The sequence below is a fragment of the Rhea americana genome, unplaced genomic scaffold (genome assembly GCF_003343005.1).
Source record: "Rhea americana isolate MKP2758 unplaced genomic scaffold, rheAme1 scaffold_117, whole genome shotgun sequence".
Taxonomy (NCBI): Eukaryota; Metazoa; Chordata; class Aves; order Rheiformes; family Rheidae; genus Rhea; species Rhea americana.
In genome coordinates, this window is record NW_028185228.1 from 1,072,250 (window position 1) to 1,095,886 (window position 23,637).

The 23,637-nt window shown below is 39.9% G+C and overlaps 1 protein-coding gene and 1 long non-coding RNA gene across 2 annotated transcripts in view; one reads left to right on the forward strand and one right to left on the reverse strand.

Annotated features, from left to right (window-relative positions):
• Window positions 1-12,855, reverse strand: part of MCM9 (minichromosome maintenance 9 homologous recombination repair factor) — a 47,093-nt gene extending 34,238 nt beyond the window's left edge. The window contains exons 1-7 of the mRNA XM_085318553.1: window positions 12,784-12,855; window positions 12,093-12,403; window positions 7,859-8,175; window positions 6,440-6,521; window positions 5,246-5,446; window positions 2,779-2,904; window positions 1,449-1,568 (exon numbers count right to left, since the gene is read on the reverse strand). Coding sequence (XP_085174679.1) covers window positions 1,449-1,568; window positions 2,779-2,904; window positions 5,246-5,446; window positions 6,440-6,521; window positions 7,859-8,175; window positions 12,093-12,403; window positions 12,784-12,827 — 1,201 coding nt within the window. The 5' untranslated portion in view covers window positions 12,828-12,855. The remainder of the gene's footprint in view (window positions 1-1,448; window positions 1,569-2,778; window positions 2,905-5,245; window positions 5,447-6,439; window positions 6,522-7,858; window positions 8,176-12,092; window positions 12,404-12,783) is intronic.
• A 136-nt stretch (window positions 12,856-12,991) lies between these two features.
• LOC146600752 (uncharacterized) lies at window positions 12,992-23,440 on the forward strand. Its single transcript, XR_014897500.1, has 5 exons — window positions 12,992-13,152; window positions 13,835-13,990; window positions 14,711-14,805; window positions 16,043-16,211; window positions 22,546-23,440. It is a non-coding gene; the product is annotated as an uncharacterized LOC146600752 (long non-coding RNA).
• The last annotated feature ends 197 nt before the right edge of the window (window positions 23,441-23,637 follow it).

The window sequence follows — 23,637 nt, forward strand, 5'->3', positions numbered from 1 at the left end:
GGAAGAGTGAGGGGGAGAGAGTACTTTTTTAAAATACAAGGATTATTCAAGTGGATCTACTCAAGACAACCCTTTCACAAATAAAACACCACCTCCACACATCAGGAGAGCTGATTCTATGGCACACATATGATGATACATTAGTAGCCTACAACACTGGATTTCAGAGAAATGTCATTGTACCCAGCTGAGCTGGAAAACAGATCATATGAAAAAAAAAAGCGAGTGAGAGATGTGGTGAAGAAGGCAATATCAACATTGGACAACAGGAACATCCAAGAGCAGCTGACAGGGGGATAACTACCGACAAAAGTGGGCAAGGTCACATTTAAATGCACGGCAAAATTTCACTGCAGGTTACTGCCAGTCCCTTGGCAAAAAWTTAAATTATCTAGCCTGTCCTCAGCTCTTAACACAAAACAAAAGGTGGAGAAAAGGTTATGCTGAACTAAAATATTCTCTCTGCCTTCTCTCCAGACACATTTGTCAACAGTTTGAATGAAAAACTAGAAGAATATGTATTTCAAAACAAACTCCCTGCACACAAGAAAATAAGTTCAACATCATGTTTCACCATCACTGAAATAAGTTGTTGCACTTGCACAGCTACAAAAACCTAGTACACACATGTACACATAGCTAGAACTGGGAAAGATTTATTTTCTGGTTTTCCCAGGTATAAACAATGCTGTTTTTCAGACAGAAAATGAAGAACAACACTGCCTGAAAACACTCAATTTAGAAGTGGTAGCCTTGACCATTGTTTTTTGTCCCTATTTCGAGATTTTTAATGTAACAGTCATATGCTCAAATTTAAGTAATTTATAGAGGTGATCTAAGGCTGTATATTTTCCTCAGAAAGAGTTTCTAAAGGTATCTGACATTTTCAGACAGGTGGGACATATCTAAAGTTAAAAAAAAAMCAAAACAAAACAAAAACCCCTTTGCTCTCCAAAACCATCTTTATGAGTCAGAGACAATGTCTCAACACAGGGGTGCATTTTCAGAAAGTAAGCAGAAATCAAACTGGAATTCAGCCAGAACATATAAAAGCATGGAAGAGAGGAGAATATCTGTTCAGGAGAAACCAAACAATTCCACCCCATCACACAGTGTGAGCTCTGGAAAGATGTCAGATTTGTCATAACTGGGAAGAACACTAGATCCAGATCATCCTCTGCTGGAAAAGCAGGGAAAGGGGTCTCTGGATGATGCTTCGTAAGCTTCCCTATTAGAAGCTCATCCTACTGCCCCACTGACAGAGAAGAGGGGGCAGGACTGCCCTTCTGCAGACAGTCACCCCAAACCTCACTTGTCTTCATGGCAGTTTTCCACTTAGACTGTGTTCATACAATCTTAAATCCAGTTCTTGGTCATATACACAAATGCCTTTATATAACCATACTCCAGAGAAAAAAGCAAAGTGTTCCAGCTGAAGAAGCACATACCTGCACTTGTAGATCCAATTCCTGCAGTAAGCACAGACCGTGGTGTAATCTTTACTGCATACTTGAGAAACTGAGATTTCCCCGTACCCGGGTCTCCAACCAACAAAAGATGTGATTCACCTTTGGGAAAAATGTTCATGTACATAGTACAGAGAAAGATATGCACAAAATACTTTGAATTAAGTAATATTTCTCATTCTTTATTTAACACTAGCACTACATATACAATAGATAAGTAAGTCTGTTCAAGACTGTACTATTTACTGGGTGCCATAAAGGTATTATTTAATAAAAGCATCTAGTCATATTACTGCACCCAGACCAAATACTTATAGTAAAATATGAGTTCTTACATTTTAGAATATTWGTTTCACAGACTTAACTCACTCTTGAACAAGAAACAAAAGGCTATCAGAGTTTAAAAATAATTCCACTAYTCAGGTACTTTAATCAATGCAAAATGGAATAAGGAAACCAGCAGGCTGTTCTTCTTTACTTACACTGTTTCATTTCCAACAGTCACACAATGTAGTAATTTCAGATACAATGCAACTACAAGATAGTTTAGCTACTACTAACTCACTAAAGAGCTCTAAAAATATTTCAGTCTTATACAAAATATCAATACAACTTCAATTTAAAGTCTCTAACTTTCTTTAGCTGCTGGAATATTAAGAAAATACTGTATTTGTATATACACACRTATTATTTTAGAATTATTATGACCTACATAGATTACGACCTGCGTACCACCTGGCACATGGCATATTTGCCATCTAATAACAACAGAAGGAGAATCAGCAGGCAGATAACTTACAGTAACAGATCTAAGTGAGATGTGCTGACAATCACAGATGGAAAAATCTGGCACTAGGTAGTAAAATGAATCCTTGCATTTTCCCTTCAATGTACTATAGTGATCCATATTAAGGAAACATTAATACTCCATCCTTTGATGCCAAACACTGCTGGGAATAGTCTACTAGAAGTCATTTCAAAATGTCACTTACACAATAAAAAAGTGAGTTTATGTTTTATCTAAAACAATTGCCTTGCATACTCTACATAATAGATCCTGAAAACATGCTTTTAACATATTTTATTTGGGAAAAATTAATACAAAAAGAGGAAGTCCAGACATCCACTTTATTTTTTTGAGATTCTGGAAGAATACTCAGCATTGATCAAAAATTGCTCTCAGTGAAGAGATAATTATGCCTCTGAAACTGTACCTGTTTGATTTTTGAGTGGGGAAGATGCAGGTGAAGATAGGGATGAGAACAGCTGCTAGAAAAGAGAAGAATGTGATACTATTACAAACAATACCAACCTCTGATTCGAGTTCCAGTAGCATCAGTCCTCTGTACGCCACCAGCAAGCACCAAGGCTACAGCTAACTTCACCAGGTACAATCCAAAAACTTGAGGACACAAGCTAGCCAAAATTTCATTCCTCCCTAGAACAGGAAAAAGAAATGATACTTAGCATTACCTTAAGAGTGTAAAACTTGGTGTAAATCAACAAACTTGTCTGAACTGTACAGTGTAAGTCCTTGTTCTGACAAATAATTTGGGCCTGCTTCCTGAACAAAAGAAACAGGCCAGAGAGGAAAATATTTATTTTTGTTTTTCAATAAGACTCAATGCAGTTGCTTGATACAAACTTTAATTATAAAGAAATTAAATCTTCCACTGCTGTGAACAGCAATGCAAATCCTATACCAATTTAAGGAACGGATGGTTTGAATATCATGAAAATAGRCACTAATAACAGGCTTCATACAAATTCTTTTGTTTCCAAATAAATGTATAGGGGCTATGAAGAATAAAACTTAAACATTTTCTAAACTTGTACATATTACTTCAAAATATTACCTTGAAAACTGAAGTGCTGTACATTTCAGAAAACTAAGTCACATTTAAAACTTAAAGTATTTYGGCCTAAATCTGTGCACCATACTTTTGAGCAGACATGGTGTKGCTCATTTTCTCATTATTGTCTTGAATCTCCTTCTCCTTTGACCCTTCTGTACTCTCCATCTCCTCTTCCCTCCCTTATTTTCTTTCCAGCAACAAAATGTTTCAATCTGCTATGATAATTTTGTTGGCTTGGAAGGCGTGTAATGGAATTAATTCTATCCTTTGAAATTCTGATACTAACAGCACATAAGGGATCACAGTTTTAATACTATAAATTACCTTCAATGCTAGGGCATAAAACAGAGCAACCAATTTTGAGTTCTTAACATAATATTTTAAATTTGAATGCAAGCACATGAAAACCTTAAGATAGCTCTGGTAAAATATGTAGAGCGCTAATAGATGACTTAAGGTATATATGTCTCTTGTGTAGGTCTTTTGAGGGAATTAACACTTCTTTGTCCAAAACTGAAATTTTCAAAACCTTGATCAGCTGCTGCATAACCCAAGATTTAACTACACAGTTGCCTCTGAGCTGAGCTGCTCAGCAGTTCTGCCTCTTCTCATTTCTTATTTAGAAAAAAAATGTCACTTGTCTAATTGACTAAGCTCTCTCTCTCGGAGAGCTGCAATGGTAATCTTGTGACACGAGGTACAAGGTCAAGTTTGATCTCTGCCCTCACCTGAGGGGTTTTAATTCAAAGAAAACAGTGTGGAAGGGACGGGGCAGGTAGTCAAAGTTCTTCCAATTKCAACCCCAATTCTCTTGCAGCCACTTCACATCCATTTATTTGTTCTGAATGGGTAATATTGCATRAAACCACACTGTTCACTCCAGGCTTTTAAAAGTTGTCCTGAGAACAAAGGATTAATTGAGACCTTGAAAATGGATCCTGAATTACTTTCTGAACAGTTCTAACAARGGTAGTGGGAAATGTTCTCAATCCCAACAGCAGTAGGCTAGTAGTTAAACTGCTTTCTAGGAATTGCAGGCCCGAAGAATAGCTTTGCTTTCGAAGATCTCCAACTTCTTATACCAGTAGCCTAACTTTTGTACTAATATGGGCAACTTTTCCACCTGCTTTTCCTCCCTGTTGGYATTTTAAGATGAAAAACTAAACTCTTTTCAGAGTTTTGAAAAGACAGACAGTATTGGCATTAGACAGTTCAATGACATAAGTCATTATCCAAGACAGTCCATTGAGTTTTCCTGCAGCTCAGAAGGAGGCATTCAGATGCTAGAGAGGAACAGAGTTCCAGATACAACCCTTGGCATCTCTTATCTGGTTCACTGTAGAGCATAGTAAGTTTAGGAGTCAGCCTGTTAAACACTCTGGCTGTTCTGGAGGTTCCTGTGAATTGGCAGATTCTCCCCATACCTGATATGAGGCTCTCTAACACGTAAACCGTGGAACTATGCATCTAAGCGTCAGGTTAAAGAGAGACACACTAAGCGCCGTGGCAAAGATTCAGATCTTGATTTTGGATGTAAAGACAAAGAGTCAGATCTATAGCCTCAGAGTCAACAATTATCCACACAATTTCTTCTAAGTGGTATGCTTTTTCTTGATTATAAAACACTTTCTCTTTTTTCCCCTGATACTTATATTATTTCTCATTTCTTATTAATAAATGTTCCACAAGACATTCAAATAGAAAGCTCAAAAGAAGAAAGATCAAGGCAGCATGCTTGGTACTGTTTCTTCGGTAACTTTTAACTAACAATTTAGTATTTTTCTRCTGGGAAAAATATATCACTTTATCAGGTGGTGGGACAGGATAACAGAGAAAAAAAAATGTGGTCAGTTGCAGTATTTTCACTCCTGATTTCATCTACATCTGAGCATGAGTCCCACTTCAAAATCTGTAACTACTAACCTGCTAAGGGATCATCCTTATGCTTTTCCCAGAAATCTTCAAATTCCTTGCGGACTTCTTCATCGATCATAACCCCTGCTAGCTGCTCATTGTTTACTTTAACATAGTTGGCTTTCAAAACAAGCTCCAAGTCACAGCGTGCATCCTCGTGGAAAGGTTTCCATCTCTGCATTACTACTCCATACACTGTGATGTCATCTCCTGGGGGTAACAAGAAAAATTGGTAAAATAGTATCTGCCTTAAGGTATGTAGTTGTGTCAGCTAGCTGTAATGAGTAACAGTGCAGCTTAGATCTTGTTATAACAGTTATATACAGTTAATAAGGTTAAAAGAAAAAAAAAGAAAAACACAAGAAGCAGCCTTCTGCAGTTATTGGAAGTCTAAAACAAACATTATTTGGATTGCTTATGTCTGGAGTAGAAGGTTACCATGCATTTTCACTTCTGATTAAGGTAGGTGAATTCTTAGAGGTGTTCCTATGCTTGTTTCCTCCTTTAGGAAAGGGAAATTCTCATTAAACTGTAGAAGTTCTTCTTTCTATTAGATTTACTAACCAAAAAAATTTAGACAAAACTTACACAGTATGATTTCTGGTAATTCCAGTATCACTTACAAACATTCTGGCCACAGCACTGTTCTGAGACAGTGCAATCGGCAATGAACACTGAGTTTCTTGTGGGGATGTGCCATAACTTTAGGGAAATATAATAATCCCATTCTGCAAATTTTCAGTCCATTCTTCATACATCCTCCCACCAGTGAGCTTCCTTGTTGAAAGCCAAGTATCTTTTTCCATCTGCAGCACTCCTTAGACAAGAGGTAAAGTTACATTGCTTTCTGAACCTATAGAAGGACATCAGACTCTCAGCCTCAGTCCCTTCCAGGTGAACTAATTTCCTCAAAAGGCTTGGGATTCTGACACTAACAACTCTTAGCACGCTTTCTGTGTGCCACAGCACATTACTTATTGAAACTGATCTGTCAAACGCTCAAGACGTAACATGTATGTATGATATTTTCTACAGTAGCTTCTACAGTAGCTAACTTCCAAGCTGAAAAACCAACGTGGCAGATGAACATATCTCATTAGACAAGCCCTCAGCGCTGACACTCTACTTGGCAAACAATCATCTCAAATGGAAAACCAGAAACGTTTATGGTACAAATACATGCAATATATGCTGTATCCTCACCAGACTTGCAACTATCCACTAAGTCATCTTCCAGAACAACCACCATGCAGCGAGGGATGCTTCCAACAGACAGCCTTTGAACCTGGGAGATGGAAAGGAAAAGCACTTAAGAACAGCACTTTTTAAATGCCATTTAGAGATGCTCTTTGAAGGATTTACATTCCTTTCCTGAGGTCAATTCTTGCCTTTTCTCACAAAACTTAGATGTGCACATGTCAGTAAACATGCCACTGCTACCATGAACTTCATGAGTGAACTTTAAGGTCAATAACAATGGAAATGGAATTGRGCATTAAGTTAGCTGGAGGTGCTCAAGCCTCAGAGACGCTGTATGATTTCAATATCTTGCAGGAGAAAGCTCACTGAAGACGTTTGAAAGAGCAGAACTTATTTGTGAATATATTTGAGATATTCTTCAAACACTTCTTCAATAAGCAAAGCTGACTTTGGGTACTGAAGCATATCCATAGGTTAGAAAACTCTTCATTGAAGTATATACTGAAAAACTATTATATGTTATTCTGGTATTTAACCACAATTTGACAAGTTGGGAAACAAGTTTACACCTAGGTGTCATGGATTAAATCAACAATAGAAGAAAACAAACCACACACAACAAGAAGAATGTATATTGACAAGTGTGCCAGTTACTGTTGCAATTCTTTTTCTTTTCTCCAGGGCAAAGCCTATGTAAACTTGTCACAGTCTATTTCCATCTAGAAATCTTTTCACTTGTACGAAAAAGCTTGCAAGTGTTAAAACATACACTGCACAAAGAATAACAATCGGAAGTACCTTTTCATTTTGTGGCACAGCATCATACATACTAGAAATCTAGCTTCATTCGCTCTCTACTTTCTAGAAAGGTTATTTTATCCTTGTGTATTATCTGAACAGCCGCAGGCAGCTCGCCTCACTGTCAGTATTGCCAGTGAATATACAGTTACTGACAGCACTAAATAGGAAATACAGGTGAAATTCATTTCATTATTGTGTTTAATAGGCCCATCCTGCTGAAAATCTGTCCCATCATAAAGATTTTTGTGTCACAGTTAAAAGTCTTAATATAAACCATACACCAGAAATAATCATAACACAAGTGTGCAACACAGGGCCTATCTCCTAGAAATAGCTTTATTCCATTACTTTTTTTGCTACTTTGAACTTCAAAATGCTTCATCTCTAATTTCATAAATTTTTGTTTTCATAGCATTAAGATGTAGATTGGCACCACTGTCCTCTTAATTTATATCCTCCTAATTTCATTAACATTAGTGGAGTTAAAAACCTTATTCCAGCAGGAAATTATCCCCCCAAATGCCTCCTTTAGAGGTTTTTTCTTTTTTCTTTCTTTTTTTTTTAATTTATTTGAGACATTTATATCTCTCTACCCTCCCCTTTCTCTGCTTATCTTTTTACCTGTTCCTGAATTTTGATTTCTTGATAGTCTCTGCAGCTGGTAGGAGAAGAAGACGTTCCTGAGAGGCAAGTGAACTTAGTTGAGTTGCAGCCCTCTTCATTAAGACAGGCTGTTGGACGACAGAAAGCATAGTACTGTTCAAAGTCAGCCTTAACCACAAACACGTGCTTGCACTTATTGCAGATATAACTCCGTTCAAACTCCAAGACTTTCACCAAACTGGTGCGTATGACAGTTCCAGTAACAGATAAAAAGTGACCCACATCTCTGGTTTTAGGAATGTGCTCTCGGGTCAGCTCTGGGCAAACAGGCAAACCTGTTGATTGAAAATAAGTACAGCACATAAAACCATGCACATAAAACATACTTACAGTGCAGTGAAGCAGTAAGGCTAGAAAACATGTCAGCTATATATTAGCAGTAACTGTTATTATTACTGTTTTATAAATACGATTCAACAATTCATCTGTTGTGTCATAAATCTGATTCACTGGCCTCAGATGCTGAAAAACATCATAAGGTGATCGACAACAGAAAATACAGCCATTTTACTCTCTTACTCTTGCCAAAGGCTGAGTAGTCATGAACAGTGTGAAGTATTTTGCTTCTTCCATTCATGGAAATAGATCCTGATATTCTCAGATCTCTTTGTGAATTTCAATTTAATCATTTAATATCATTTATTCTACAACTGGTTTTATATGAATTACAAAATTTTACTTATGCTRCTTAGTTGTGACTCAGTGTTGCTTCCTTGGTTAAATAAGCATTATTCACAATCTTGTGTGAATGCTGAGGTCTAAGCAAATTCAAAATTCATAGTTCATGAGCATTTGACCTTAAATCCACATTCCATATCAATAAACCTCAATCACAAGGAAGATGACAGAAAAGGAATATAAAAGGGTTATGAACACAACCAAAGCAAATTCAGTTCAAATCAAGAGTGACAGAACATTTTCATGGTACTTCTTCTGCTTTAATTCCACCCCAACAGGCAATTCTGTGGTGTACTGTTCCTGCTCCTGCATTCATCTGTACGGCTGTCACTTAGCACCATYCTGGTTGAAACCCTTAGGAAGATTAATCCAACTCAACAGTCTACAAAACCTTTATAAAAATAAATGGACTTTGCAATACACAGCTGAGGATAACATCAAAATAATTGCCTCTTCAGATGTTATTATGTAAGCTAGATAAAACTGTATAGTTAATAATTATCAACTTAAAAAGAAATTACCTTCTCTTACAATATTTTCTTACAGTTATACTTCTGAAATAGAGCTAGGAAATGAAGAGGCAAATAATAAATCTGCTGGAAAATGATGTTTCTAAGGGAACCAAAACTATTTGTGCATTTAGGTCAAATCTGCTTAGTAGCTTTGGCTGATTAAAAAAAAAAAGACATCACAAATTTATTTCAATATTTTCAAAGTTATGTTTTTTGTTTCAGACATGCTAAAACATTCTGTGTTGATACTTTTTAAAAAGTGTTTAATCTACTGTTTTTGTTTAAAGAAATATTTGTTTTTAAATATTGAGCTATTTTAAGAAGGTAAAAGGCTGAAATATTAAAGAAACAAATAATTTAAAAGGAAAAAAGCTATTATGTACAACAGCTTACAAACTATTTTTTCTGGTTTACTACAACAAAACTATTTACATATTTTATCAAAGCTGTTGAAAATTCTTATTTTCCTACAAGTTTCTGGTTTTCATCAGTTTAGGCCAAAAAAAGGGGGGGGGAGAAAAAGAAAAAGAATTAATTATTTTCCAACTGTTTTAGCTTCTTTTTTTCCCAACTCAGTATTTGATGTGCCTCAATGACAYTTGCAAAACATCTCACACTAGAGAGAGCTGCAACACTGTTGGCAGGATACATGATATTATTATCTCTGTGTATATCAAAGAGACAGAGTCTGGACCAGGAAAAAGAGAGTCTCCATTCTCATCATATTGGACTGTTTGACAAACTCTTTACTTGAGTATGTGCCTCTTTGAATGAGTTTTAGTGTGTTAGCAATAACGTGTAAAACTGAATTACACAGGTAGCCTGGCTACCAAGATCTCAGTGACACTGTGGTGCTCAGGCTAATAGTAAGCAAGCAAAAAGCTTTCAGTGGATTTGTAGTGAAAGGCTAAGTTACGCAGTCAAGTTTCTATAATACTAAAATTCACGAAAAGAACTTTATCTTTTAATTTCTTCTATGAAGCAGGGGTAATCATCCATTATTAATCACTGCATAATCTTCTCTCATTCCTTCTTTGTATTCCTAGATATCCTTTCCGTATCAGGAGATCCACATCCTATCAGGGTACTGAGATCGCTTTCTTATACCTAGCATAAACCAAATCACTCATCCTCACTTCAGCCAAAGCCTGACACACAGACCCCCTTGAAGCCATCCCATATATGTCTCTGCCACTCCCACCGACAAGAGGTCACCATTTCCTTCTCTCAGTTTCCCATTCGATGAAGAAACGGGAAGGGGCACTCCAAAACCAGGCTCCCAGAGTTAATCAGAACTCAGCATCCCCTTAAAAAGTGACAGTTTCATGGGAAAATTGGATGGAAAAAGTCTTCACATCATTTAACTCATTGTTTTTGTTTCCTCAGTAGCAGACTTACTGCAGTACTGAATATAAAACAAATTACATGGAGAGATGCTCTTCTGACTGAGCTGGACCACACGAGGATGATCACCCTTTGCTCTTTGCCATCTTCCCTCCAGTTCTACTGATGGAGTAATTTGTGAGACTGCTTTACCAATTTCTGCTGTCAATGATCAGTCAGATTTGCTTTTATCACTTAGTAAAACTGTTTCATCAGACCTGGCTAATTTTGCCTGAAGTTGATGAAGAAACATTCAGACAAAACATCACTGTGGGAGGAACAGTCAGCACTGGCAGTGGGCTGATAACAGGAGCAGGAATGTCCTAAACAGATGCAGTTACTCACGCAGCAAACATCTGCCCACTGCTTTACTCTTTCTAATACTTTCTGGTAGCTTATAAAAGAACAATAGCTTTTCAGTAAAAATAACCCTATTCTCATGCTGAAGCATGAATTTCAGAATACTGTGGAAAAAAGTTTTAATTCACTCCTATTTTTACAGGTACAGRGAGATGTACTACATTTCAAAATTTTGTACAACATTTTGTTTGTGGTAATCCTTTTATATTTTAGTCTGCAGTTGCACATAAGCTGCATATACCACTTAGGCAAAAATCTCTTTTTTTTCTTCTTCCCTAAAAGACCTGACACAATGGCAATATGAGAGTCACAAGGTAATTATATTTCTGATGTGCTATTTTAATGAAAATATTCCTACTGTAATTTACTGGGGTGAAACACAGGCATATTTAACAACTGTGGCTAATCCAAGTTCAAACTACTAAAAGTCTACATGATCATAAACCACTCAAACACAAGCTGCGGAAGGAAAACACAGGTCGCTAATTCTTGGCTTTGCAAGCTAGACATCTTCAAATAGTTACAATCACCAACACCTGGAAGGAACTACATCACCACCTAACCCAGCTCCCCACGGCAGGCAAAACAGATGTTTTAACCAAGGGGGTCCTCTGAACCTCTACACACGCCCACACCTCAGAGGCCACCCAAAAAAAGTCTATACTAAGAGAATTATCAAATTAGTGAAAAAAGGACAAAACTCTCTATTAATGATCATTCCTTCCATCAGTTCATTCCAATTTTGTAACAAGTAGCTTAATTAAGTTTCAACCATTTTAGAGAAAAGTGTTATAAGACAAGTACCTCAAAATTTAGACTTTGGCTGTCCTCAGAGATGGCTGGAGCCAACAAATATGGCAACTCACTTCCTGCCATTAGGAGTTCAATCAACCAGAAAAGCTAGGAATTACGCGTCTTCTGCTAAACCAGTTATTTCCACAAACTACTCTTTCGTCAGACCTTCTGCCTTGCAGGAGGGCTAATCTGAGACTGACGCTGATTTGAGGAGCCCTAGAAAGGCTTTGGCTTACGTCCTGACGCAGCGACGAACCCCAGCCCTGGGGAACACGCACCGTAAGAGACAGCCGTGACTTGTTTCTCCCCATATTGGTCTTCTGAATGCACTTCTAATGCTTATTATTTTTTTTCCTCTGTCCTTCTCTATTTGATAAACATCAGCGAAACTCTGTTGGTTTCCACACGGCAAGCGCAGGACGYGTTGCATCAGCAGGGCGCCGGCAGCCCCCCAGGCGACTCACCCGAAATCCTGGCGTGCAGGTTCGGCTTCACGCTGAGCCGAGGCGCCTCCGGAGCGGCCTGCAGGGCCGTCACGGCGGCCCGGCGCAGCGCCCCGTCGAAGACGGGGAGCACCTCGCCGGGAAAGGCGTTGAAATACTCCCCGACCTCCATGTTGGTCTCAAACAGGGTCAAGGCGTCGACGACGACCGGGTAATGCGCCTCGTCGTCGCCTTCCTTCAGGATGTGCAGGATGTCGTCCTTGTGGTGCTCCAAAACGTAGGACTCGAACACCTGCCCGATGAGCGCCACCCGGTCYGCACCGAGCGCCATGCTGAGCCCAGCGCGCGCAGCGCAGGATAAAGGAATCAAGGGTTGTTGTGTCGTTTTGTTTTTAACAATTTTACACGTGATTCGGGAGATTTATTTTCACTCGCACGCGTGTGTCACTCAGCCAGCGAACCCCGGGACGGGGCGGTGCGCGACCCGCCGCAGGCCTCAGCAGCGGCCCCCTCGCGCCGCGCTTTGAGTTTCGCAGAGAGAAGCGGGAAGGCGGCAGCAGCGATCGCCCCGCCCCGCCCCGCCCCGCCCCGCCGCTCGCCGCTCCACGCGGGCTCCCGCCAACCGCCGCCCCGCCCCCGGCCCGGCGGGCAGCCACTCACCGCCCGCGCCCGCGCCCGCGCCCCGCCCCCGGCCCGGCGGGCAGCCACTCACCGCCTCGCTCCCGTCGGTCGCTCGGCCTGTGGGCTGTCAGTCATCCCTCCGTCACCGCCCCCCGGCAGGCCGTCATCGCCGCCCCGCCCGCCGGAGCAGCCCCGCGGCGGCAGACGGGGAGCTGCCGCTTCCGGGGGGCGGCGGAGGGCGGTTACTCCGAGCTGACGCCAAAAGCGGCGGAGCGGGGGGGCTCGTCCGCTCAGGGGCGGCGGGCGGCGGTGGGCCCCGGCCCGGCCCGGCCCGGCTCGCGGCAAGTTTTGAAGGCGGCGCGGCCCCGCCTCACGCCGGGGCCGGGCCAGGGCCGGGAGAGGCTGCGCCCCGCCCCGCCGGGCTCGGTACCTGCCGGGCGCCGCCGAGGAGCCGCCGGTGGCGAGGGGGAAGAGGAAGGGGGGACCCCGGGGCTGGCGGTCGGCGCTGGCCCCGCGCGGCCGCCGCAGGACGCGCCGCTCTTTGCCCCGTGCCCTCGGGCAAGGGGCGCAGCGACGGGCGGCGGGGGGGGGGGGAGTTCTCTTGATTTATTTATTCATTTATTTATTTATTAGGTGTTGCAGATTGTCGTTTTTCCTGGGTGCCTTTCGCCCCGGGGAAGGGGCTCCGCTCCCAGCTCCTCCGGGCGCGCTTGGGAGAGCTGCGAGGCGGAGAGGAGGAGCGGGCAGCCCGCAAGGCGAGGGGAGGCGCCGCGGTGCTCTGCCCGCTGCCGCTCCCCCACGGGGGCGCTCACCCGCGCGTGGAGCCCGAGCTTGGCCCCGCCAGGGCTGTCTGACAAAGCAGCCAGTTCCTCTTGCCCCGTCGGCAATATCAAAGACTGGCCATATCAACAAGTCTGAGGGGGTTTTATTATTATTATTAATTTACTTTTAATATAGCCTGAAAGCAGGATTTGGCAGAGGCACTAAAGCTTTCACCTTCGTCCAACATGTACAGTGTATTATTTTGAATTACTTAATATCTATATGTCGTTTTATCCCTGCATATGTTACATCCCAGTGACACATTTTAACTATTTAAAGCATGTTATCTTTTAAATTGTTATTTCTGTTTTAAAATTTAGTTCCAGGTGTGAGGTGTGTGCAACTTACTGCCTGACCAACTGCGACTGAGCCTCTTTCCTACCTCGGTAGCCACTTTCCAGCACGTGTGGGCTTTTTTGCTATGTAAAAATGCTATGCTCTTGCATATGAATTCTACTCCTATTGCTTTCAATGCAGTAAGTTCTCTCTCTTCTGAATTATRCATGTATCATTTCAGTACATGTAATAATGCATTCATGTACTGTTTCCATGCATACTTTCAAGTCTTATGATACCATAGTGAATTATCCAGTCCCCCTGAACTTCAAAGTGTTTGAAGGATCTTCAATTTCTTTATTGAACTCCTTACTATCAGGGCCTCCCACTGCTGGTTCATACAAATGATAAGTTACTAATGTGTGATTGAAGCAAAAATTACTGCCCATATAAGGTTTTAACTGAAAAGGGTGCTATATTATTGCCAAGTATCAGAACTGTGTGAATAATTCTATTAAAAAAATATCAGAAGAAATGTACAAAATTTCAATTCACTATCACTTAGGGAGAGGGAAGTCAACACATTTCAAACAAAATAAGGTCCTTTAGATCCTTTATTTTCCAGTTATYGTATATGGCCTGAATATATAAAATAATTTACCTACCTTAATTATACTAATATAATTAGTTTGATTATTATCTCACTTGTTTTTTTCACACATTGCAATAATACAATGATTTTAATAAATATGAACGGTACAGAGCTTACTTCACTTCTGTTGACTGAATTGAATATCTGTTACCCATGAGGTTACACCAGGAAAGTCTGATTGGTGGAAAAGGGAATATTCTTGCAGTATTTGGACAAAAGTTGCTTGGTGGAATTCCAGTTACTTTTAGTTACTTACTCCTTTTTCCAGAATTTGTCYATGTGTTTTTATCTGAATTGCTACTTGACAAGCTGTCAGAAGAAGATTCCTGTATATAAGACTCCTGTATATACGACTCATGTATGGTAAATCAGTGAACAGACCTTCAAGTATCTGTCCTGCATGGTTTGAAATTACAGACTTCTTTAGAGTATTTGTAAGCGTTGCCTAAATCCTAATCGGAAGGAAATGCTGTTTTACAATAAAAGTCTAAGCCTGCTTCAGGAGCCTATAAAAAGGAAATATTCTAACCCTTAACCCTGGAGGCACAAAGATATCTTGGTTTATAAAACGGTCTCATTCTAGCTGGTTGAATGGATATGGCTACAAAAGTGCTGCTGAGATCTGCAACACAGTATACAAAGCAATCATTGTAAACATTCAAAACTGTTTCTGGTAAAGATTCTGAGTGGAGTGTGAGACTAACCTGGATGGGCTTTCAATCTGAACTTTACTCAGTTTATGATGCTGTCTTGCAAGGTGCCAAAACCAGGTTGCTTTTTTTCTAATGGTGAGATATAGATATTTTTACAAATCTTTTAAATCAGCACAGTTAACAGCTCTGCCACACAGGAAAACAGCTATTTCTGTGATTTCCTGGAGGTGTTTTTCTCTGAGTCCTCAAATTTTGCTTTTTCTAGCCTAGACCCCTAAAGCAACAGGAGGAAGAATGATTCACCAGCAGGCAACTRGAAGAGCTGATTACAGCAGAAATAGCTAGTAATGCATGGAGGTGGCAATTAGGTAGTTGTTCATACAATAAAAATCTGAAATATTTATCATTTTATTATTATGCAATATTAATAATAATAAAAAAAMCTAGTAACAGTTACATGCTTAGTTGAGTAATGAAAAAATGCTGTGCTGTTCCAACTGGAACAGTTCCTTGGAAGAACCATGACCATAATCTCAGGTTGAGTACCTGAAACAAAAAGCAAAAATCCACCCAAATCGGTTTATAAAATAAAGTGGTGGATCTAAAGAATCTTATCCTTAAATACTACTCAATAACAAAAAATYCACATTTCAGGTGTGCTAGAAAAGTGCATCTTGCCCACTTGAAAATCCATGAGGGCAGTCCCTTTTGAAACCTTAGTGCAAAATAGGGCAAAAAAAAGTAATAAATAGGTGGATGAATACAGTGATAGCAGTTACTAGCCTGAAAAGCTCTGTTGTACTTGATTCAGAATGCTTTTGTGTGTTCATGTGTACTTTACACTCTAAATGGCTCTCTTGCATAAGCCAATATTACTATTTTTAGGTTATCTGTCTTTTATGTTTGTGAAGAAAAACATAAATCTTTAAAACTCCTCTGCTTTTCAGTTTTACAGAGTATGGTTTGTGTTCTCAACCTGGAAATGTGTGAGGGTGCAAGCACTGTCCGTGATGCAGTGGTAGGAGTGGTACRCGTCCCATTCCAACGTGCAGCTGGGGGACAGTGCCAGCACAGATGTGCGACTGCTGAGAAGAGCTGTTGGGTCCCACAGATGAGGTAAAGGTACAGATTTAACAGGAGGAATACATTTGAGTGTTTATTTAACGGTGACACTTGGGCTTAAGCCTCTGGTTTAGTTTCATTTTGACTGCCAGCTGCAACTGAGACTGCGTGTAATACATCGTAAAGTGTGACGATTCTTTTTGTGTTGTGCTCGGCCGTGATAGCTGATGGTAGGAAATACAAAGACTTAGTGGCTCTCCGAACTTTTCTCTTAGTCTGTCAGGTTGAACTTGGAAGACCTGATTATTTCTAAGAGTACTCACTATTATAATGAGGCCAGATTCTGGCAACCGTTACGGAATTATGCTTTTATTTTCTTAGGCTTAGCTTTTGCTTGTTCCCTAGCAACACTGCTATCAATATTTCTGGCAGCAGATACTTCTGATTGTGTTCAGCCTGCGATTCATTGTGAATAGGCTTCTAGACCATCCTTAACACTGWAAATAACTGAGTTGCCTTAGTGACAGGCACTACATAAACTCATCTTTGAGACTGTATGGGACTCCAGAAGGGATCAGGAGTTTGCCTACATAGATCTCACCGTTAACCTAGGAACTTACAGTGCAATTTGTATAGTCCACAAAGTTTGCATCAACTAATTGGGTATGTTTTAAAATGCTAATATTAACCCAGTTGTGCAGTTCAAGAGCTCAAGGCTAAGCCACACAAGTAACAAGTTTTGTTTTTAAGAGATACTGAGTTAAACAGTCAGGTTAAAGAAGGAAGGTCTATTTCTGCTTGGCTCCTTCATGGCAGCTAGAAGGCCAATGCAAGATTCCTGCCCTTGCAGCTGACTTTTCAGCTAATTAACTTACCATGTGCAAAGCCTGTAGATTTCCCCCTTACCTCAACTGCTGTGTGCTGGACAGGTGAACCCTGTTTCCAGACCCTTATGTGTACCTGCTTTGTTCTATTCATTTTCCTCCTTTGTCCTTTCAGTCTCACCTCTTATCCTTACGACATTCTTCTCTCTCCTCTATTGTCTGCTCTCCTCCTCCTTGTAGCTGCAGGAGAGTTCACTTCTGCCTTTGTTTTGTTTGTTCATTCTGTTTTTCCGTGTCTCTGCTCCAGGTCTTTTCAGGCATCAACATCTATTTTTACTACAGACTGTATCTATTATGTCAAATACRTATTCTTTGGTTTTAATCACTTAGGACTGCATTCTCGGTACTTTCTGACAAAAAAAGAACAAAAAACCCACACAATGTACAGGTTTATACTAAACACTGAATTTGCTGAAATAGCTGAAATCAGTTGGTATACATCTTTATTCTATTAAATAAGTAGGTATCTATAAACCTCAACTAATGACCCTGGTTCCAAGTGGCTTTCATCTGTGTTTTCAGTATAGCCTCTTTGATTATTTTGGGGTGAAACGATCTGTGCATCAGCTGGCCGAGCTAGGGAAATGACATGTTTCAACAACTACATAAGCAGAACTGAGGTTATGAGAACATGAGAACACAGGATCGTGAAGAAACCTATTGCAAATGAAATTAGCCACGGTCTAGTCCAATAGACATAATTACAGCAGGTGTTTTACAACTCCTTTTTAACTAACATTCCTTCTGTTACAGACTACAAAATACTTTTCAGTTCCTTATGGATTAGAAGCTGTAGTTATTAGGCACCACAAAAAATACACAGGAATGATGGAAGAAATTAACATCCCAGTCCTTGCAGCATCTGAGAATCCACTGCGCAAAACTGCCAAGTGATCATATATGATCATGAGAGGCAAAATATTTAAATGGCCCATAGTAGCCTGACCTAACACAGTTCTTTTTTATCTGCAAATCTAGTTATCAGTCTCATCCCAACTGTTTGAAAAGATACAGCAATTGGGCATTAGAGGCGTTGGTGGAGGTAAATCCCGTTTGGGTCTTCCAGCTAATCTGTGGAAACTTTGACACAGGATTAGTAAAATCTAAGTAGAAGACCTTTTGCAAACTTCAGTGAATCAAACCATCTCCCTGCACCTTGTAAGTTTGTAGTTGAGGAGTCATAAGGAATATGCAAGATAGATAACTTTCTGCCTTTCAGTGTGGGTGCCTTGTCCTGCCTCAGGAGCACAGAGATTTGGCCATTACAGTAATGAGCTGACCTGCTGCAGATGGGCTGAAATCAGCTCAGGCATATCCTGAACATAACGTTTGTGACTGGGCAAATGCCATTCCCATTTTCTGCCCCAAAGCATGGGGATGATCAGAGCTGCTGAAGAAAAGACTGCATGCACTTAAGGATAAGAACACTAATTTATGTCAAGAAACTTTCAAGAACACCCAGCAAAAGAAAATACACTAACAAAKAAAATTTCATCTTCAGCATGAGGTTAGGCAAGTCAATACCTGAAGGGCGATTCAGGGATACAGCATTAAGAATGTAATCCTGAGGATGGGTAGGTGCTATCAGATATCTGATTTTCAAATGATGCAGTTTTATGCACAAATACATGCAGCTATGTAATTATTACTTTCAATTACTGTAAAGTATCCAAAGAAATGGATGTATGTTTGCATGATCAAAATACACTGCAAAATGAGTTAGCTTTGGAATTGCAAACTGATTCCTCAATGTAGTTACACATGTACACATACAGAAATTAAGCCTTATTTCCATTTAAAGGTTTTGCTGGCGAGTATATAGATAAATAGAATGGATACAATGCCGAACTACCAAGAGTATCTAAAGAACAATACCAGAAACCAGATTTATCTTCCTTCTAGTTAAAAAAAAAAAAAAAAAAAAAAGTTTAACATTTGACTAGGGAAAGTATTAGCGATACTGTATTGAACTATGTTGAACATACCAGGAAAAAAATGTTTCTTGTAAGGAAAAACACTTTGCTTTTTTTACCAAGTTGCTACATTTTGGCAGACATTAGTAAAAAAGATAAACAGATAAATAAAATGACAGGCTGGGGTTCCTGCAGTCTAAATTTAGGCTTCCAAGGCATTTAAATTAGTTGTTGTTGCTCTGCAGTCTTTATCCAATCAAGAGAGAKAAGTGGGCTGATTCACCCTGGAAGCTGCCTCTTCCTGTTGACTGCAGAGGTGGCTAAAGAACATATTTTTCTAAGCTAGGTGGCTCAGTCAGCTTCCTTCCAAGGAAAGTAAATTACAGTAGAAAAGCAAAATTTGAGATCTAATTGTCTCAGTRCAGAATCGGTGATATTTACCTTGGGATAGCACTAGGATCATGTAACAAGATGCATGCAAATTTTAAAATAAGCCTTCCAACAAGAGAAGGGCCACACTGACCTGAACAAGTCTGGCTTCTATCTCTTATTATAAGTAAATTCTCCTGATATTCAAAAGGAATTGCTCATATCCAATGGTTAAAGAGATCTTCAAGTAAGATTAAAACTGGAAAAAAAGAAATGATGGTTATTCAGAAGTTAATATTGGGATTTTCCAGTTATGTTATTGGAATAATATATTTGTTAACAACTTAGGGGAAAAAAAAGACAGCTAGATGCCAAATATTTCCACTGCCAGGGCAGAAGGACAAGTGCTGCAACATGTTCTATAGCTCAGAATCCCTCCATTTCCAGTTCTAGGAACAGAAGCTTTTTTCTAAAGCATGCTGCTTTTGATTTTCAAGTGCAGCTCATCGAAAGTAGTCCCTCGTGGAAAGTTTTCAGTCTTAAAAGGCAGCAACGTGCAGTTCCAAAGACTACACCATGAGTGACAAAAACTATTACTATACTTTAAAGAAAAAAAAAAGATTTTGCAGCATTATATAAAGCACTTAGAAAGATAAGATTGGTATATCTTAGTCTTAAAAAAAAGACTAATTGTTCTATATTCTCCAATGTTACAATACGTAGATTTTCTTACTGTTTAAAGTGACCAAAGATTATTACAAGTTTAAGACATTTAATTTTTGATTATTATATTAAATGCAGAACTACCTAAATTAGATTAGTGAAAAATAGTCTAAATAGTCTATTTATTTGGTCTACAATGACATCATGAGACTATAGAAGAAATAAAATAGAATAATTCAAATTAAAGTTTAGACTAAATTATTTTTTTTAATTACATAATGTTGACCCATGTAATTTATTGGCAGTACTGCTCATACGAGTAATACTTTCCTTGAATTCTCAGCTAAATAGTGTGTGTGTGTGTGTGTGTGTGTGTGTGTGTAAATAAAGATATATATATATACATACACTGAAGTAGCTGGAAAGCTGTGTTAGGATGGAGTCAATCTGATAATGCCATTTCTGTGCTGGCACTGATTCTAGCTTGGTTTTCAGTTAGCTTTGGGCCTTTTTTCAAGTATATTTTCTGCATACAAGTCCTGCTGCAAAACAAAGCAATATGGCTCTCGTGCTATAGTTCCTCCTTGAGCTATGAGATCATATAAGGTGGAGTGAGCTAGAAAAGTTTTCTACTTATCTGGAAAATTCACTGGCCTCAAACTCCTACCACAAAAGTAAATCAAGCAGTACAGATTGAAAGACAGGACCATTCTTTAAGATTATTATAACGATATTCTGATTAAGCATAGGATTCCTTACTATTTTGCATTTCATCGGTTATAGCTTGTTGCTTCTTTCTTCAATAGAGGTGTATAGTAATGATTAACATAAATTCTTTTGTGTTTATTGTTAATTTCTTTGTGAAAAAAATTGTAAAGGGTAGGAAGAAAATAGTTTTCTTAACCAATCTGAGCGCCTTCTCTGATGGAGTGACTGGCTGGGTAGATGAGGGCAGAGCAGTGGACGTTGTGTACCTTGACTTCAGCAAGGCTTTGGACACTGTCTCCCAGAACATCCTCCTAGAGAAGCTCAGGAAGTGTGGGTTAGACRAGTGGACAGTGAGGTGGATTGAGAACTGGCTGAAAGGCAGAGCTCAGAGGGTCGTCATCAGTGGCGTGGAGTCTGGTTGGAGGCCTGTGGCTAGTGGCGTCCCCCAGGGCTCAGGACTGGGTCCCATCCTGTTCAACTTCTTCAGCAATGACCTGGATGAGGGGACAGCGTGCCTCCTCAGCAAGTTTGCTGATGATGCCAAGCTGGGAGGAGTGGCTGACACACCTGAGGGCTGTGCTGCCATTCAGAGAGACCTGGACAGGCTGGAGAGCTGGGCGGAGAGGAACCTCCTGAGGTTCAACAGGGGCAAGTGCAGAGTCCTGCATCTAGGGAGAAATAACCCTGGGCACCAGTACAAGCTGGGGGCTGACCTTCTGGAGAGCAGCTCTGCAAAGAAAGATCTGGGAGTGCTGGTGGATGACAAGTTGACCATGAGCCAGCAATGTGCCCTTGTGGCCAAGAAGGCCAATGGTATCCTGGGGTGCATTGGGAAGAGTGTTGCCAGCAGGTCAAGGGAGGTGATGCTGCTCCTCTACTCAGCCCTGCCTGAGGCCTCATCTCGAGTCCTGTGTCCAGGTCTGGGCTCCCCACGACAAGAGAGACATGGAGCTGCTGGAGAGTCCAGCGTAGGGCTACAAAGATGATCAGAGGGCTGGAGCACCTCCCCTATGAGGAATGGCTGCGAGAGCTGGGCCTGTTGAGCATGGGGAAGAGAAGGCTGAGGGGGGATCTTATCAAAGTGTACAAGTACCTGAAGGGAGGGTGTCGAGGGGACGGGGACAAACTCTTTTCAGTTGTCCCGTGTGACAGGACCAGAGGCAATGGGCAGAAATTGAAGCACAGGCAGTTCCGCCTGAGCGTGAGGGGGAATTTCTTCCCTGTGAGAGTGACAGAGCCCTGGCACAGGTTGCCCAGAGAGGTTGTGGAGTCTCCTTCTCTGGAGATCTTCAAGGCCCGCCTGGATGCAACCCTGTCTAACATGCTTTAGGTGACCCTGCTGAGCAGGGAGGTTGGACTAGATGATCTCCAGAGGTCCCTTCCAACCTTACTGATTCTTTGATTCTAAGTACTGATAGTCAGTAGTTAACAGACTTTAAATGTGTCAGACTACAAAAGCACAGCTTCTGAAGGCCAAAAGTTTCTCCTACCCCTGTGAACAACACAGGTGATTTTACATTAATTTGGTATCTGCTTACTCAGAGCTGTCTATTAAACTACTAGAAGTTTTATATAATGAAACATCAAAAGACAACATTTGTGAATTAAGACTTTGCAGAATTGGACTCATGGCTATGCACACTTTTAGCTTTTTCTAAAGCATCAGATACTGCAAAAAACAGGAACATAATGATATTGTGGAATAATGCAAATTCCTGTATTAATCCAAAATGATTATATCAGTTACATTTTTTAGGAATATATTTTACAGAGTTCTCAATGCCATTTTTTAGATACTCAAGTTTTTGCTAGTGTATTCAGTTGCTCTTTGTTTTTGTTCCATTTTGTAAGACTGACTGGCTGCTGCAATGGCTGCTGACTTCAATGGGCTTGGAGCACAGTGTTTCCCGAGTTCCTGCTCTTTTCCATAAGACCAATGCCTACTAGTAACAACTAYGGTGTACACCTCTTATTGAAGTCTGTAAAAATATATGAACAGGGAAACTGAATGCAAATATTATTGCTGTTTATAGCTATCAATTCCATATGTAAAGATGTACAAATAAAGTAAGTAGAGGAAGGAGGAGAAAAGCTGAGYGTTTATAAACAACTTCCAGAACACGTAAGAAAAAAAATACACAACACTCACTTCAGAACATTGTAACAAAATGATCTAGTGTATTTTATTTGGGTAACAGCCAAGAAATCTGTCATTTTGCCTAATATGGCTTTCTTCTAAAATTAAAAAGTTGCATATACCTACATTTGAGTCCACCAAGTACAGAAAATCTGCTGTATACATCCTTAATCCATGTCAGCATCACCAGAATACAGCTTTCAATGGAGTTTAAGTTTAAGCTGAATTACAAGATATAAGTTTTAAAATGTTCATTTAGAATATTTTATATTGTTTATATGAAAACATACAAATTTTTCATTTATACATATACTACATATAAAACTCACTGTAATTAGCAAGTATTTTCATGTGGGTATTTACCTCTGTGCATATGGGGAAAATGGATATAGTTAGGGCTTCAGAAGAAATAATAAAGTTCAATACCTTTGTATATGCCAACTAAAACCTTATTCAAATAATAGCTCAAACAATTTTTGCTGCTTTTAAAAGAGAAGAGATTCAGCTTAAAAATACATTCATAAAACAAAGAGACAATTTTCTCCCTGAGACTACCAGTGTGTTACTTTGTGGTAATCTTTGAATGAAAAAATAAAAATATTAAAGACAGTAGGCTTTGTTTTTCTATATGGTGCCTTGAATTTCTGGAGTAACACTGGCATCATAAAAGGTGTAGACTGGAGAATCATGCTCACTAGCTGAAAAAAGCATGTAATTCGTAGATTAGTTTCAGAAGAAGAAAAAAACTTCTTTAATATAGACAGCAGACTGTAAATAAGTTTTAATGAAAGATCTGTGTCTTACAG